General features: G+C 44.2%; 1 protein-coding gene across 2 annotated transcripts in view; it reads left to right on the plus strand.

The window, feature by feature from the left end:
• TMEM181 (transmembrane protein 181) overlaps positions 1-18857 on the plus strand; it is a 43810-nt gene extending 24953 nt beyond the window's left edge. For both annotated transcript variants that reach the window (XM_069955594.1, XM_069955595.1), the window contains exons 5-17: positions 1051-1172; positions 3515-3634; positions 4291-4371; positions 8385-8484; positions 10048-10178; positions 11199-11290; positions 11412-11469; positions 13009-13111; positions 13537-13588; positions 14208-14290; positions 14613-14702; positions 16023-16089; positions 17987-18857. In XM_069955594.1, coding sequence (XP_069811695.1) covers positions 1051-1172; positions 3515-3634; positions 4291-4371; positions 8385-8484; positions 10048-10178; positions 11199-11290; positions 11412-11469; positions 13009-13111; positions 13537-13588; positions 14208-14290; positions 14613-14702; positions 16023-16089; positions 17987-18065 — 1178 coding nt within the window. In that variant the 3' untranslated portion in view covers positions 18066-18857. The remainder of the gene's footprint in view (positions 1-1050; positions 1173-3514; positions 3635-4290; positions 4372-8384; positions 8485-10047; positions 10179-11198; positions 11291-11411; positions 11470-13008; positions 13112-13536; positions 13589-14207; positions 14291-14612; positions 14703-16022; positions 16090-17986) is intronic.

Genomic DNA, 18857 nt, shown 5'->3' on the forward strand with positions numbered 1-18857 from the left:
ATTGGTCAGTTAGATAGGCACTCTACTAGTAGAGACTATTAGCAGAGACATCGTGTCCAGCAGGAAGGCCTAGTAAAGGCCTCTGCCTGCTATATTAACTAACCCACAAATTACAGTTGCGAGGGCTGCCGACCACTCACCTGACAGCCACTTCAGCTGTCATTCTTTCCTTTTAAATGCAGCATTCACTATTAAAGGGGTACTCCAGCGTGGGGGCACTTTTGCGCTGGGACCGGGGACGAGGTGGCCGAGGGAAAAGTCTCCTTCACTGACTGGCTGAGCGGACCTGAGACGTCACGTCTCGGGCCCGCGTCAGACACCTGGAAGCGGCCTGGAACCGGGCACCGAAGCGCCGCGATACGGGACCCGCCACTGGAACCGGGGAGGTGAGTGCACGTCTTTTCCCTCGGCCACCTCGTCCCCGGTCCCAGCACAAAAGTGCCCCCACGCTGGAGTACCCTTTTAATGGCAGCTTTTAAAGGGTTTAAATGGGATTAGCTGTTGGTGTGTGTTGTAGAAAGTATCAGACACCTGTTGTGTGTGGGGCAGACTCAACGCCTCCATACTTCCTTTCACGTCCGCTGACATAAATATACAGCATTGAGAAAGGGTTAATCTTTCCTCATAACTAAGATGCTCCATTCCCCTTATTAGTTTAGCTGCCGCCTTTGTACCTTCTCAAGCTTTAGGAAAGGGGTATTGACTCTTGGCTCTCCAGTTGTTGCAAAACTACAACTACCATCATGCCTGGACAGCCAAAGCTTTAGCTTTGGCTGTCCAGGCATGATGGGAGTTGTAGTTTTACAACCACTGGAAAGCCAAAGTTCCCTACCCCTTTTCTAGGACATCTTTTCTATTAATTGGTACACAAACCTGAACAGCATACTCCAGATGAGTCCGCACCGACGCTTTATAAAAGGGGTAATATTATATCCTGTGTGTCCCTAACCTTTAATACCTGATAATATCCTGCAGCCTCATAGCTCCAATTCCTATTTTTTTTACAAGTTCATTAAGGTTTTCCTCACAAGTGTTTGTTCTTGTGTATAGACGCCAGCTTCCAGACCAACTTTACAATGTCTGTAAAAATACATGGTATGTCCTCTGATGCCACCGTGCCCTACGTGGATAACAAAGAACACTCCCGGCCCAGGTCGCTTAGTTGTGCACAGGTTTGTATCACTGTTTTTAATGATAAATTTGTAAATGAAATTCTATCAGCAGGTTAGACTAATCTAACCTGCTGATAGCCTCCTATAGCGCCCCCGGGTATGTGCCTTACCTTCCTCATCGATATCACTCCCATGTTAGTCAGGGTAAAATCCACTTCGGAATTCCCTTAGGAGCACTGCCGCGTCATCCAAACACTCCATTAATTTTCATTAGAAGGTGCGGGCCGGATGCCAGGGCAGAGTTTACCCCGACTAAGGGCGGGTTCACACCACGGAATTCTCGCGGACAATGTCCGCGGAATTCCGTCAGCTGTCCGCCCGCACATCTGGGCGCCTTTCCACCGGCCCCATAGACACCATTCTATGGGCCGGCGTATTCCGCTATACGCTGAAAGAAGTGTCATGTCACTTCTTTTAGCGTATCGCGGAATACGCCGGCCCATAGAATGGTGTCTATGGAGCCGGCGGAAAAGCGCCTGCCCGTGCGGGCGGACAGCTGACGGAATTCCGCGGACATTGTCTGCGAGAATTCCTTAGTGTGAACCCGCCCTAACAGTGCAGGACTGGCCCCGAGGAGGAAGGTAAGACACATACCTTCCTCCTTAGCGTCCCCAGTGCTATAGGAGGCTATGCGCAGGTTAGATTTGTCTAATCTGCTGATAGTTCCCCTTTAAATTAGATGTAGAGCTGGAAATACTGATGCTGCCTGAACCACAAGTCATCCGGCTCCTCCCCAGTGACCTCTCCCCACCATGCTGTCCTGGATTGATGTAGCTCCCTTACATACAGGGAGTGATCTAACTATCAAGACTGCTGGGACTGGGAGAAACCGCCAGGGACCACCTCTATGACCTGGGGTTTAGGCAGCTTGAAAGTAATCACTGGTTCCAGTTATAGATTACCAGTAATAATCATTACTTATGATGTTTCCAGAAATATGCTGTATACTGATGACCTACTCTAAGGCTGCATGTACTGGAGCCCACCCGCGCCCGGACAGCATCTATAATTAGATGCTGGGAGCGGGGGAGACTGTATTCATAAGCGCCGCGCTGTAATGATCCGGCCGCGCGGTGCTGTTACTAGAGCGCGACACTTATGAATACAGTCTCCCCCGCTCCCAGCATCTAATTACAGATGCTGTCCGGGCGGGGGGGCTCCAGTACATGCATTCCACGTCCGTGATCCGTCAGAATCACGGAACGTGGGAATGCAGCCTTAGGGTCCATTTACACGGAAAGATTCTCTGACAGATTATCTGCTAAAAATTTGAAGCCAAAGTCAGGAATGGATTTGAAAAGAGGAGAAATCTCAGTCGTTCCTTTATGACCTGATCTGTTTCTAGTCTGTTTTTGGCTTTGGCTTCAAATCTTTGGCAGATAATCTGTCAGATAATCTTTCTGTGTAAATGGACTCTTAGATAGAGGTGTCGTGCATTGGTGTCATGTCCTCCAGTCTACTCTATGCATAACACATTGTATAACTCCATATGGACAATAGGCACAGGACACTATGATGTGCACAGATAAGTTCCTGATCACCTGGACTCCAGCTAAATAGGCAGAGCAATCATCCATATTGACATGTCGCCTATCTTAAGACTAGTAGAGAAATGTTGATTCCCAGAAACACCTTAAGGTTTATTCTTCTGTACTGTCTTGTAGTCCTAAACCTCCTGAAAGAAATGGAAAAACAAAACTTAGGCGGTGTTCACATCTGCAGCGGTTTAACATATTTAAAGGGAAACTATCAGCTTGCTAACCTGTTGATTTGCCTCTCTAGTGCAGGGGTAGGGAACCTTGGCTCTCCAGCTGTTGCACAACTACAGCTCCCATCATAGCTTTGGCTGTCCAGGCATGTTGGGAGTTGTAGTTTTGCAACAGCTGGAGAGCCAGAGTTCCTTAACTCTGCTCTAGCTCATGGGATGCTGGGGATAAAGTTAATTTTCTTAGATTCATCCTGAGCTCTGTGAGAAGTTTAATATTTATGCTATGTAGGTTCTGGTGCACTGGGGGCGGGGCTACCGTTCTTGGCCAGCCCACCCCTTCTTATGAGTATCGGCATAAAGATTAAACTCCTAATGTGCCAAGGATGAAGGCGAGAAACTTACCTCCATCTTCAGCGCCCTGTGTGCAATAGGGACAACCTGCTGAGTTTCCCTTTAAAAATCAAAAACTAATATGAATGTCCTGTTAATGCAATGCTGCAAATTAGCAAAAATTGTGGAAACCTGAACCCGTCCGCTGACCTCACTCTCCTGTTTTATTGACTGTACCTGCATATTTCAATGTGCTGTATACTGTTTTATTCTCATATTTTCTGCCTGTTATCTTTGGTTTCAGAAATGTGATGAAATTATCGTAGTCCATCTGGGATACCTAAACTACACCAAGTATAGCCTCGATGTCCGCTTTGATAATCTGGATTTGCTGAAATACACAATAACGGGCGTCACATTTACAGTGAGTACAATCGATTGAACCCATCCTGAAGATAATAAACCTATTTAATGTAAGGTTGTGTGTAAGGCAGTGCTTATTACATAAGAAACCTACAAGTTGCTGTGCACTTGACTTAGACCCACAAAAGTGCTGTTGTTGAATGACCACTAGACTTCCTGTGTACAGGATACTCTAGCCAGCCAACTCTATCTCCTTCCTACTATACTTGACTATAAACCCTCCCACATAGTGGGAGGGCGATAGTTGGCTGAATTCCTGGCTAGAGTGTCCTGTAAATGGGAACAGGGTGTTTGCAGGCTGTATACCAGACACATTTGGCTGCAAGTAGAGCAGACGTTCATAGAGCAGGCAGTAAAAGCAGAAGAACATCATGAATCACCTGATAGCAGAATAACTTTATCAGTACATGCTCATCTATTACACCATTGACGATCGGTTTCTCAACTGACAACATTTAAAATCTTTGAGCATGTAGAAAAGTCATAAGATGTCTGTCCTCCAGGGCATTTGCCACATTAGTGCCACATAATAGTGCCAGCCATGTAGAAGTAATCTAGTAACCTTCATAGCATGTGTGTTTTGAGATATTGTGACCAGGCATGGTTCACTATATTATTGTATTGCTTTTCTATATAATTGTTTTGCTTTTCTTTTAGTGGAAGACGTACAACCCAACATTTTCCCAAGTGGAAATCTGGTTCCGCTTTGTGTTTGTTGTGCTCACTTTCATGGTGACTGTAAGTACATAGAGCTGCATTATAGTCCATAGCCTCCTTTGTTATTTCTGGACAATACATGAAAAAATCACAAGCTAACTTCGAGCACGCCGGGGTTGGTCCAAACCCGAGTGTGCATCATTTCATTAGCGGTGACAGCAGAAGTTGGATGCAGCTCTATGGACTCCCTTGGGCTGCATCCAGCTACTTTCGCCATCAGTAATGAAATGCTGCACACTCAAGGTCTGGACGAACCTGGCCGTGCTCAAGGTTGCTCAACTCTAGTACCCTTGACTTCAACGAAATGTGCCAAAAATGTAAAATTAAATGATAATCTACGTATAGTCAATTGTAAGATCGCAAGCTCACACCTTTTCAAAACAACCAGGAACCCCTATATCACATTTATTCTTGGCTTAAAGGGGAACTACCAGCAGGTTAGACGAATCCCTATTGCACAGGAGACACCGAGGATGAGGGTATGTCTCTTACCTTCATTCTCGGCGCTTTTCCGTTGCACCCCCAGCCAACCCGCCCGTTCTAGTGACAAAACAACACTATAGGGGTGGGACAGTGCTCCTAACAGCTCCGCAGTGCTCGGAACGGTTGTCCTGGACCCTGGGCTAAACAACTGCACTAGAATGGCACGGAGGGAGAAGGTAAGATACATACCTTCCTCCTCAGCGTCTCCTGTGCAATAGGGACATATCAGCAGGTTACATTAGTCTAACCTGCTGGTAGTTCCCCTTTAAAATCTTTTGTTTTTATCGACTGTGAAACATTGAAATGGTTGAAAGGTCAGTATCTGATACAGGTGGTCAGAATTCTGGATAATTCTGGAATACTCACATTAGGACTGCTAGGATGTTGAAATAACAGTGCCTGCCCCTGTACAAGACAACATAGGTGACAGCCGTTTGTCATCTTTGGATTGAAGAATCTTCTTGTATGAGACTGGAATAAATTTTTTCTAGTGTTCACCTCCGTATGTACCTGCGTAATTGTGAATATCCTTCCCAGTGTGAGTTTACCAGGAATGAAGCCAGCCGTATCATGCTGGAGGAGTGCCAGGATTGCATTCATTCTGCTGGACAGAAGGACTTTTTTTTTTCCCATCTTGTTAAAGGGGTAGTCGAGGAGGGGGGGGCACTTTTTTGCTGGGACCGGGGAGGAGGTTGCTGAGGGAAAAGATGTCCACTCCCCTCCCTGGTTCCAGCAGCGGGTCCCGCTTTGTGGTGCTCCGGTGCCCGGTTTCCGTGACGTCTCAGGTCTGCTCAGCCAGTCAGTGAAGGAGGCGGGATCCGTTTCAAGTCCGCTCAGATCCCGCCTCGGTCACTGACTGGCTGAGCACACCTGAAACGTATAATCTTGGGCCATCGTCAGACACCAGGAAGCCGCCGGGGACCGGAGCGCCGCGATGCGGGACCCGTCGCTGGAATCGGGGAGGTGAGTGGACATCTTTTCCCTCAGCCACCTCCTCCCCAGTCCCAGCAAAAAAGTGCCCCCCCCCCCGCTGGACTACCCCTTTAAGGGCAGAATTGGCACAGTGTAGGAGTGTTGTGATCTCCCTGGAAATAACATAGATTGCAGCACTCACATAGATGACTCTCACTAATGCACAGATATACAGGACTCTGGTCTGTGAGGTGGGGGACAGTAATACGGTGCCCCTCAGGTAACGTCAGTGGTTCCACCAATGGCGGATTGTCGGCACGTGGAGCATGAATCCTACAGCACTTCCCTCTTCTACCATTCAGTTAATGTGATTTTGAGAAAGAATAGTCCTGGAAGCAATAGAAACCATGATCAGCCAAGAACAATGATCAACCAAAGTGTGGGGACTAATACTGATCGTATCTTTTAAGGAAGCTTTTAAATATATCATTATCTGTCAGAGATCTTCCTATGTGAACAGGGGGTGTACGGCCGATAGCAAAGGGAAACTGACAGCAAAGATATGTATCTATTGGGTTCTGGGATTTGTATATATCTGTTCTGTCAGTTTCCAGATCATGTAACCAGTTCATACTTACATAGTGCGCTACTGTGATACAGCAGTGTCGGCTCCCAACCACTGCTGTGTCTTCAGGCTGTCAATCATACTGGAGAAGACTGGGGTGGGGGGGTCGACTTGTAGTTACAGCAACTGTAGAGCAGGAGCAGGACAGGGGCTGACAGTGCTGGATCACACAGCAGCGCACTAGGTAAGTATGCACTGCTTGTGTGATTTGGAAACTGACAGCATGGATATATGCATATCTGCGCTGTCAGTTTCCATGGCCGCTCGATAAATTGTGCTGTGTACTGCCGACTGCACTCGTTTACACGGCCTCATTTCGTGGCGCGTTAAGGGACCCTAACTCAATTCGATTCAGCATGTTATTGCTCCATGTAATAAGGACAACAATCATCTGCTGATCATCGCCTGCCTGACGTGCATCACTACGTGTAATAGTGATACGTGGCTTATGCAAGAGTAAGGAAGAAAAAATAAAGATTATGCTTACCTGTCCAGGCTCCCCGGCGTCCTCCACCCACTGCAGCTCCGTACTCGTCTCTGAAGTGACAGGTTGCTCAGCCAATCACTGGCCACAGTGCTGTCCTGTTTCGTTCAGTGATTGGCCTTGTCGCTTCAGAGACTGGTTAAAAAATTCCTTAGGCGTCTACAATGAGCGGTAAAAACAGAAACAAGACTGGAGGACAGCTCGGGGGAGCCTGGACAGGTAAGTATACCTCTTGATTATTTTTACACCAAAGCAAGGGCTTCACAGGCATTGCTAACGGTAATAATAAAAATACACACACACACACACACATACATACAGCCCTTGCTTTTTGCATATAAGTTACAGTATAATGTCGGGCCATGTGGTTTATTATGCATGGGTGTAGTTTGAATGTGAGTGTGGCCTTAAAGGGGTTGTCCAGCAAAAAAATTTTTCTTTCAAATCATCTGGCGTCAGAAAATTGTATAGATTTGTAAATTACTTCTATTAAAAAATCTCCAGTCTTCCCATACTTATTAGCTGCTGTATGTCCTGCAGGAAATGTTTTATTTTTAGTCTGACACAGTGCTCTCTGCTGACATCTTTGGCGGAAACAGAAACTGTCCAGAGCAGGAGAGGTTTTCTATGGGGATTTATAGAAAAACGAGACAGAGTTCCTGTCTCAGCCAGAGATGGCAGCAGAGAGCACTGTGTCAGACTGAAAATAAAACATTTCCTGCAGGACATACAGTAGCTGATAAGTATGGGAAGACTCAAGATTTTTTTTAATAGAAGTAAATTACAAATCTATATAACTTTCTGATATCAGTTTATTTAAAAGAAAAAGATTTTCACTGGACAACCCCTTTATGAGTGTTAAGCCATAGCCATAGCTCTACCTTGATATTTACTATAATTCTTGTAATTCTTGACAGCAGCAGAACTAGCGCTAACATTTTATTCTTGATATGTTTACATTTTTGTATATATACTGTATATACTGTATATATACTGAGTTCAGTGATTGTTGTGTTTTGGTGGTCTATTTTTCATTGCCCCAGTATCCAGAATCCTGCTCCACACTGACGAGGGGCAAATACCCCGAAACTGCAGTCTGTGGATGGATGCCCGGCCTTGGTAACCCTTGTCTTATGTCGTTATACTCGCCACAGAGTTAGACTTTGACTCACAGGGGCCACCCTGGTGTTTCCCTATTTAGGTCCCAACAGAGTGAGGACCTGAGGGACTACGTATCAGGGTGGTTTGGTGCTCTCCCCACTAGGAGGCACCCCTTGGCAATGGGCTTCCTTCTCTGGAGAGAGGGATAACTGGCTATTCCCGTGTTTTGAGACTCGTAACTGAGGCTCCACGGACCCCTTTTTTGCATATTCAAATTATGTATGGGACAATCAATGGAGACGCGTAAATGAGTACTCCATTGGAATTTTTCACTGTTCTCCCTGAGTTCAGTGATTGTTGTGTTTTGTTGGTAAGTAGAGCTTTAGTTGTATGTGTATGATATATTTTTCTTCTTTTTTTTTTTTTCAGTGTTTATTTGCACATTCACTTCGCAAATTTTCCATGAGAGACTGGGGTATAGAACAGAAATGGATGTCGGTCCTTCTACCTCTGCTGCTTCTCTATAATGGTAATTTTTGTTCTTTAAAGATTTATCTGCCAATAGAGAGCTCAAGAATTTACATAGGTGCCATATGCATTCTGCTGATCCTCAGCTCATAGATGTATATCCACCAGCTAGCGGACCGATATATTTCACTTATTAATGTGACTATATGAATATTTCATTCTACTGATGGCGTAATGTATCCTGCAATCTGTCTGTTACTTCCCACTGGTATAAAGTGACCTCCAAGGCAATTCATAAGAGAGAGGGGGGTATATCAGTCCATATATAATATAGTAAATATCTGATACAATAAGGCACCAGATGTCAGGTGTTCTGAGCCGCTCTGCATGTTGCATAGGATTTTTGTGCCTTTCTTACTAGTTCCCAACATTTAGAGTACTTTATGTGAATGTAATAGGTCAATGTTTAGCTTCTTTTAAAGCATACCTGTCACAATGGTTTTTTTTTTTTTAAAGAAATCAACAGGGGTTGCTTTTGTTTTCCATGTTTAAATTAACATTATACCTACGGCCAAACTGTGCCCTATGCTCCCTCCGTGCTGATATTTGATCTTTTCTCTGTTCAAAAAAAGAGAGACCAAACACAGGAAGTCCCCGTCCTTTGTGCGCTCACACAGTAAGAGACACCTGTCCATCATGCAGGTTGTATATCAACTGAGGGCAATTAACTTAATTAACTACTAATTCTATTATCAGCTCTGCAGCTTATCAGGAGACACTGCTCTGTGTTATGTATAATGTCACTGTGTGGTTACAGAGGTTTTGGTGCTGTGTGACAGGAGAGCTGACCATACAATGCGAGCACCCCCAGGATTTTCTGCTACTGAATGTGGACGCGCAGCAACTGTACACATGTACAGTGAAGGGAGACACCTAGTGTCCTTATGTATAACGTTGATTTAAACTTAAAGTGTCACTGTCGTTTAATTTTTTTTTGCAGAAATTAATAGTACAGGCGATTTTATGAAACTTTGTAATTGGATTCATTAGCCGAAAAATGCATTTTTATCATGAAAAAGCAGTTTGAAGCTCTCCCCCCGTCTTCATTGTTCTCCTATGGAGAGGGGAGGGGTGGAGGGAGATGATGCACCAAAACAGGGCAACAAAGCTTTAATTTACAGCTACATGACCGGGCTATCTCCTCTTGACAGTCAGTACTGACCTCCCTGACCTCTAAATACCGGCTTTCACACAGCTCCCACTGTGTAATCCTTTGTTCTCTGCTGGCGACTAATCTCCCTCCTCCCCCTCCCCTCTCCATAGGTTACACAGGGCCCGACTAATGTAAACGAGTCGTGATTTCCTGATAATGAGCAGTGAATGAGAGGGGGGGGGACCTGGGGAAAGTCTTTTTGACTGCAGATAATGGCAGATTTGCCTAATAAACCCAATTACAACGTTTCTTAAAATCGCCTGGACTATTGACCTGCTGTTAACCTAAAGGTAAAATCACAGCCGCTGTGCTCTTATTGTGCGTCCACGAATGCTGATGGGATGAGGGGAAGTGACCCAGGTTTGCTGGTAGAATGAAGTGGTGAACAATGTTGCTCTTGTTTCCTTGCAGACCCGTTCTTCCCTCTCACGTTTCTGGTTAATAGCTGGTTCCCTGGGATGCTGGACGACCTCTTTCAGTCGCTGTTTCTTTGTGCTCTCTTGCTCTTTTGGCTTTGTGTCTATCATGGGATTCGGGTACAGGTAGGTTGTATGAACGGAGTATCTATTTTACATTTGTTACGTTAACCAAAGTATAATGCTATGGGTGTAAAATATGTTTTGTAGTTCACAAATTAAAGGGGTACTCTTGAAATATTTTTTATTTTCAAATCAACTGGTGTCAGAATGTTTATATAGATTTGTAATTTACTTCTATTTAAAAATCTCCAATTTTCCAATACTTGGCAGCTGCTGTATGTCCTGCAGGAAGTGGTGTATTCTTTCCATTCTTACACACTGCTCTCTGCTGCCACCTCTGTCCATGTCAGGAACTGAAGAAAAGCAGGAGAGGTTTTCTGGTTCAATGTTTTTATTAGTTTTTTTAAGAACAAATTACAAAAGAGAAAGTCTATAAGCACTGACTTTAGTGCCAACAGTATAGTTAACGTGTTTAGAAACCACAGTAATAACATTAGGTATATTACATAAATATAAATTTGTGGTGTCATACATTCAGCCTGGTAGAATTGCATTAGGTCTAGCACCTCCTGAGCAAATTAGAGAGGCTTTTTATGGGAATTTGCTTCTGCTCTGGACAGTTCCTGACATGGACAGAGGTGGCAGCAGAGAGCACTATATCAGACTGGAAAGAATACACCACTTCCTGCAGGACATACAGCAGCTGATAAGTACTGGAAGATTGGAGATTTTTAAACGGGAAATATTTACAAACCTATATATGTTTCTGACATATATGTTTTTTTTTACCAGACTACTACCTCTGGTACTTTTTTTTTTTGGGCATATAAGATTTTTAAGATAAAATATTTTACTACAGACCCATATTTCAGCCTTCACTGTCTTATACGAGAAAATAAGGCATAATCTAACATAACGCCAGCAAATAGAATCTCCCCAGATTGCCATAGGTTATTGCCATCTATGCTTTCCACTAAGGAGCATTGGAGGTGCCCACATACAGTAACTCATGTACGGCACTGCTCATACATAGAGAAGCTCTACTAATAGTCAGTAACACTGGTTTCCTCTCTTTATATTTAGGGTGAGAGGAAGTGCATGACGTTCTATTTGCCCAAGTTTCTCATAGTTGGGCTTCTTTGGCTGGCCTCTGTGACGCTGGGGATATGGCAGACGTAAGTAATAGCGCCGTTTGTACCTTGAATATAACCAGCATTTGTACTTGGTAGAGACATTTATTATCTCAGGTCTTGGGTTATGTATCCTGACGTCTTTGTTTTTTCTTCTTTTGGACAGCGTTAACGAGTTACATGATCCAACTTACCAATACAGAGTGGATACTGGCAACTTTCAGGTGAGTTGTTGACTGTGTGGGTATAATGAAAGGGCCACTTTAACCCCTTCATGACAGAGCCCATTGATGCCGGATCGGATGTCCCGGTCAAATTAATGCAATGTTCCTCCCCGTTTTCTAAGAGCCATAACGCTTTTATTTTTCCACCTACAGGGCTCTGGTTGGGGTGTCATTTTTTGCGCCATAATCTCTAGTTTTTATTAATATCATATTGGTGTAACAGAAAAACTTTGATAGCTTTTTATAAATTTTTTTTCTGATATATCATTTTAAAAAATCAGCTATCTTGGTGTGTTTTTTTTTTTAGTTGTTGTTGCTTTTGCGGTTCACCGTGTGGGAGCAATAATGTTATATTTTAACTAGAGATGAGTGAACCTGGAGCATGCTGGAGTCCATCCGAACCCGAATTTTCGGCATTTGATTAGCGGTGGCTGCTGAACTTGGATAAAGCCCTAAGGCTATGTGGAAAACATGGATATAGTCATTGGCTGTATCCATGTTTTCCAGACAACCTTAGAGCTTTATCCAAGTTCAGCAGCCGCCGCTAATCAAATACCGAACGATCCGGTTCGGATGGACTCCAACCTGAACCTGGTTCACTCATCTCTAATTTTAACAGATTGGAAAATTCCGCATGCTACGATATATAATTATTTTTATTTTTATAATGGGCAAGGGGGTATTTTAAACTTTTATTAGGAGGGGGTTTTAAGGTTTTTTCTTTAAAAAAAAAATGTCTTAAAAACTTTTTTTAATACACTTTGTTTAACACTTTTTTTTAACATGCAATCATTAGATTGCATATACTGATCTATGCTATGCCATAGCATAGCATAGATCAGTTTTATTGGCGATCTATGCATAGAGCCTGCCTGAGAGCAGACCCGATCACTCAGTGACAGAAGCTTGTTCTGTTACGGAGTACCTTAAATTCCGTGATCGCTATAGATCGCAGCGTTTAAGGGGTTTATGACAAGCAGCTGTGGGATTGCAGCTGCCTGTCATTGGCCTCGGCTCTCTGGACTCTGTTGTGTGCGGGGTCGCTCTCACTGCAGCGCTCCCGCACACATCAAACCCTCTGAAGTCAGGAACGTAGATGTATATTCCTACCACGCGGGGTATGTGCAGTAGGAACGTATATATACATGTACCTGTCCTTTTGATTACTCCCTAATGGTCAGGTGTTCTCTCCCTCCTCAAATCCTTATTAAACCTACTTACTTTAAGGGGAATCTCATCTCTGCTAATATAGTTATACTTGTAGGATTTGCCAAGTTATATATTTTTGCAGTTACATCAACTCAGCACACTTTTCTCCTTCTCCTAATATGCTCATTGTCTAGGTTACCGACCACCACTCTGCTCTATAAGCAGTGGGCTGGCGGGTGTATATATAGCTATAGTGTGTATACATAATATATAAATATAGCCAGGGACAGTAGCTGTGGGTTACCAGGGCTAGTCATTATTTTATATCCATTACGATACAGTCTGACAGATGCTTTTTATATGATGCTGTTTTCTTTTGTTGTTTTTTAGGGCATGAAAATTTTCTTTCTGATCGTGTCAACTTTGTACATCCTATACCTCTTGTTTCTTGTAATACGGGCATGCTCTGAATTGCGGAATATGCCGTATGTCGGTAAGTTCTAACGCACAATATGGACACCATCCTGCTTTGTTTGTGAAATCTAGACTAAAGCTTTCAATCCCTTTCTTTTAAAGGACTCTTTCATTGAAATATGTATATAGGGCATTTAACCTTAACAAAAGATAGCTAACCCCTAGGGCAGGCTGGAAAACCTGCAGGAAGTGGTGTATTCTTTCCAGTCTGACACAGTGCTCTCTGCTGCCACCTCTGTCCATGTCAGGAACTGTCCAGATCAGGAGCAAATCCCCATAGAAAACCTCTCCTGCTCTGGACAGAGTTGGCAGCAGACAGCGCTGTGTAAAGTGCTGCGGAATCAGCTATACAAATAAAATCATTATTATTATCCAGTTCTGAGGCTTTGGGGTTACCATGTAATATTGTCTTCTAATGATGGCTTATATTACATTCTGTTTCAGATCTACGCTTAAAGTTTCTTACAGCGTTGACGTTTCTGGTGCTTGTTATCAGGTATGTTGGTAATAGGATATTAATAATAGTAATAAAGTTATTCCTTACCACTCCACACTGCTCGGTGTTGCCCTGCCTCTTCCCCACTCACCGCAGCTGCTACTGACACTTCCTAACCCACCTTTGCACTGACAGGCCACTCAGCCAATCACAAGCTATGGTGCTGTCCTGTCTCAGACAGTGATTGGCTGAGCAGCCTGTCACTTTAGAGGCAGCTTCAGAAGTGCCAGTGGCGGCTGCAGTGGGTGGGAGAGGGCTGGAGGATACCGGGGAGCGTGGAGAGGTAAGTATAACCTCCCCAGTTCCAGCGCTGGGTCCCGCATCACGGTTCTCGAGTCTCCGTCCGCTTTCTGGTCTCTTAAACTGCATTACATTTGCCCATTCGCACGAATGCTGCTGAGATTAAAAAGCAAACACAGCCCATGAACACGCGTGTCGTCACTGCAGTTTCTCTCTAGTGGTATAACACATTAGACTATACAGCTTTGAAGTAATTGTGAGATGCTATTACCCCATGGACAGACTCTATGGCATATTGGCTTCTCCCAAGGGTTCAGCTGCAGAATACATTGACTGCATGCTCCTATGTTGTTATCTTATTTTCTTTTCTCTCTTTCAGCATTGTCATCCTGTATTTAAGATTTGGGTCACAAGTATTACAAGATAATTTTGTCGCCGAGCTAACTACGCATTATCAAAATTATATCCTTTCACATCCGGATAACAACTTTCCTGTGTGTTACACCCTGATCTGCAATGGAGACAGTATATGGTTGTACAGCAGTATATGGTAGTACATAGCATGCATGCAGGTGTTTCTGCAGTGGTTACATGTCCTGGAAGTTCAGCCAAGGAGGGTTGGGGGGGCAGTATGGATGGGCTATAGGTAACTGAGTAACTGTAGCCATAATGGTTTAGCATAAGTAAGGGTGCTGAGGCTTGTGTGAGTGGGATCTGTCACCGCAGTGGTAATAAATTCAGGTTTTTCTAATAACATTCCATGTTTTTCCTTAATCTGTAACACCAGCTGAGTTTCTCTCTTTTTATGGCTTGCTGAACTTCTACCTTTACACTTTAGCCTTCGTGTATTCTCCTTCGAAAAATGCCCTTTATGGTAAGTGATGAGACAATAAAGAACAGAAGACGTAGCTGCGAGTATCTGTCTTGAGAAAAAAAATATATATATATATAATATATTATAGTGTGTGTTTTAAGTGCACCTGTCATGAGAGCTGCTGTCAGATCCGTTCATCCAGGACAGGAGTAAGGAACCTTGGCTCTCCAGCTGTTACAAAACTACAACTCCCATCATGCCTGGACAGCCAAAGCTTTAGCTTTGGCTGTCCAGGAATAATGGGAGTTGTAGTTTTGCGCAGCTAGAGAGCAAAGGTTTCCTACCCCTGATCCAGGAGGTTCGGGTCTCCATGGATAAGAACACACCATGTGACCATAATGCATGTAGCTCTTATGACACTTTAAAATCAACATAAGCTTATAGTCAAATTTTCCTTTATGCCATATCAACGTCTATTCCAGGGGTGTCAAACTCAAATACATAGTGGGCCAAAATTTTAAAAAATTTGACAAAGCCCCCAGCCATTCTTGATATTTTGCATTCTTGACACCGACAGGGAAGTGTCCTCGGTCACTGCTGCATGTGCCGCCCCTAATGTAGGGACTGATGGGGATAACAGGCTTGAAGCCTAGTATGCTGGCTCCCTATGGCAGGAAGCATCCACTGTCATGGGAGATACGAATGACTTGGATGCCAGTGGCAAATTAACTGAACCATGGGCCATGGGGCTGTCCACAGAACTTGCCCCCCCCCCCCCCCCATTTTGTATCAATAGTTCACCTTAGGTGCTGCACTTTTATGACAACTCTCTTTCATAGTGGCCAGAATTTTTTTTAAAATGCCTCCTTCTGTAGCCCATGCAGTATCAGCTCCCTTAATACTGCACCATAAAGTAGTTGCCCAAACACCATCCCATAATAGTGCCCCATATAGTAGTCATCCCCTTTCCATAGTGCCCCATATAGTAGTCAGCCCCCTTCCATAGTGCCCCATATAGTGGTCAGCCCCTTTCCATAGTGCCCCATATAGTAGTCAGCCCCCTTCCATAGTGCCCCATATAGTAGTCAGCCCCTTTCCATAGTGCCCCATATAGTAGTCAGCCCCCTTTTATAGTGCCCCATATAGTAGTCAGCCCCCCTTATCCTTTACGCTGTTCGCTCTGTGGTAAAACTGACATGTTACCTATGTCCCCCAAGTCAGTACTATTGCAATGATTTATATAAATTATTTTACTGCTTCTAAAAATTTTTATCTTTTTAATCAAACTAAAGGGGTAAAGGAGTTAAGAACATAATTTTTATTGCTAGTCCGTATAAAATCATAAACACAGCAGTTCTTTCCTCCTGTCTCCTTCTGTAGAGTCTCAGCTGAAGGATAACCCTGCCTTCTCCATGCTTAATGATTCGGATGATGACGTCATATACGGGTAAGTGCCGCTCCATCTAATGCGATATGTTGTGCATAAAGAGGGCCTGTGTAAGAGCTCAAAAAATGAGATGTTGTAATCATTAAATATCTCAGGATTCCCTTTTTACAATTTCTTGGTACCTCCTACCATTCCTGGAATATGCGGGTTTATAGTTTTTCTGACAATTTAAGTTAGATGGGCATAAACTTAAATGTGGCTAAATGTCAGATGATGAGCGTAATTACAGTCAGGAGATATATATATATGTATATATATATATATATATATATATATATATATATATATATATATACACACCCCTAAATGTTAAATATTTACACTCCCTGACTATGTAATCACGCTTATCACTACCATTATTAAAATTAAAGGGGTTATGCAGCGTTAGGAAAACATGGCCACTTTCTTCCAGAGACAGCACCGCTCTTGTCTCCAGTTCAGGTGTACTTTGCAATTAAGCTCCATTCACTTCAATAAAACTTTTTTATTGTGACATTAGTCTAATCCCATCGGAGCGTATGAATAATGGTGACGACCTGCTGGGCAGGGTATTTGTCTGTCATGCTGGGGTATTCAACCACTGTAGGCAGACAGCACACCTCCACTCCAAATCATAGGTCCAGATGCAGCAAACATCAAATGGTTTGGTATACGATTCCATGGGAATCCCCGATTCTTTACAGGGTGTTCCCCACAGCTGAGAGAAGCAGGAGCAGTGCGGCAACTTTAAACAGCCGCCCACTGCTGTCTCTCTCTCTCTCTCTCTCTCTGGCAGCCTCTGGCCCCTGACAGCCAGCGAGGGGGATTCCCGCAGGCGCAGAGAGAGGTGTCAGGGAGTGTCAAGAGCTGCCAGAGTAGGTGAGTGGTATGGGGGCCGGCAGCGCAGGGGATTCCTCTCAACATTATGGGAATCCCCCTTCTTTACAAGGTGTTTCCTAGAGAGAGGCTGCAGGTGGCCGTCTAAACTTACTGGGCTGCTCCTGCTTCTCTTAGATGTGAGGGACACCTTGTAAAGAAGCGGGGATTCCCATAACAATGAGGGAAATTTCCACTCCTTTACAGGGTGAGAGAAGCAGGAGTAGTGCGGCAGTGCTCCTGCCTGCCTCTCTGGGGGACACAAAGTGGGGATTCCCCCTTTATACAAAAGTAGTGGTGCAACAATTAATGAGATTTACATTGTTCCCTATTGGAATTTACAGCTCTGTTCTCAATTAAAGGGGTAGTGCGGCGCTAAACAATTATTCACAAAATAAAACACATTACAAAGTTATACAACTTAGTAATGTATGTTATGTATGTGAATGGCCCCCTTCCCGTGTTTTCCCCCCACCCACGCTAGACCCGGAAGTGTGGTGCATTTTACTCACCGCATCTCGTGTCAACCCCCGTCCGCCATCTTGGGACAATGACGTAGTCTTCGGGAGGCCGGCAGAACTGCTCCATCCGTCCCTCATGCCGGCCCCTCTCTGCCACGTCATCAGCAGCTCAGCCGCGATTGGCTGAGCATAACTGTGCTCAGCCAATCACGGCTGAGCATAGTTATGACGCGGCAGAGGGGGGCCAGCATGTGGGACGGATGGAGCAGTTCTGCCGGCCTCCCGAAGACTACGTCATTGTCCCAAGATGGCGGACGGGGTTGACACGAGATGCGGTGAGTATAATGCACCACACTTCCGGGTCTAGTGTGGGTGGGGGGAAACACTGTGAAGGGGGCCATTCACATACATAACATACATTACTAAGTTGTATTACTTTGTAATGTGTTTTATTTTGTGAATAATTGTTTTGCGCCGCACTACCTCTTTAAGTTCAAGAACAGAGGTAACGTTGTATATAGTTTTCTTCATCATATCCACCTTGCGTACACTGATCTGACACATACATTATTCGCCCACAGAAGTGACTATGAGGAGATGCCTCTTCAGAACGGACAAGCCATTAGAGCCAAATATAAAGAGGAGTCGGACAGTGACTGAGATGACCCGGTTGGGATGAGTGCCTTCAGGAACAGGAGGAAACCTTCCTTGGAATGGACTATTGTGCTTTCATTACGCCTCTGTTACCACCGAATGCTGCTTTTTCCACAGAGGGATTTAGTTTTTTTTTTTTTTCTGTTCTTTACTTGTGCTGGATGGGGACCCAGGGAATATCGGTAATGGCTTTCTCTTGGTCTCTTACCTCAAGCCACAAACCATCTAGCAGTGACTCCTTGTGAAGACGACGTGTGGCGCTGCCCATGGTTTTCTTATTTTTCTCTTTCCTTCCCCGGTTTTGCGTTCCTGAAGATTCAGAACTCTCGACATTCTTAAACGCCGCTTGTCTTATTTATGATTGATATTATTTTCTGCTGGTTACCCATGTTCTACCTATAGGTTTGTCTCTTATGGTATTTGTGTTTTTCTATGGATTTATGAAGGAAAAACATCCTATAGGTATCTGAAGGGCCCTATTACACGCAGTGATCGAGCAGATATCGCCCCGTGTAATAAAGACAACAATCAGCCAAGCAGCTGATTATCCGCTGATCGTTGTCTCTCACCAATTTTAAAAAACAGTGTCCGCCAATTGTACATCACTCTGTTTAATAGGCGTCATGAAATTTCCTGTAGTCTGCTGATGGCTGGGCACGGTCAGGAGGATCTTGGGAATTGCTACCATAGTGGACGTAAGAATTGCTATTGAAGCATTGCACTAATATTTTCTGAACCTGTAGAGCAGGAGGAGGGAACTTGGCTCTCCAGCTGTTGCAAAACTACAACTCCCATCAT

This window comes from Dendropsophus ebraccatus, chromosome 15 (assembly GCF_027789765.1).
Source record: "Dendropsophus ebraccatus isolate aDenEbr1 chromosome 15, aDenEbr1.pat, whole genome shotgun sequence".
NCBI lineage: Eukaryota > Metazoa > Chordata > Amphibia > Anura > Hylidae > Dendropsophus > Dendropsophus ebraccatus.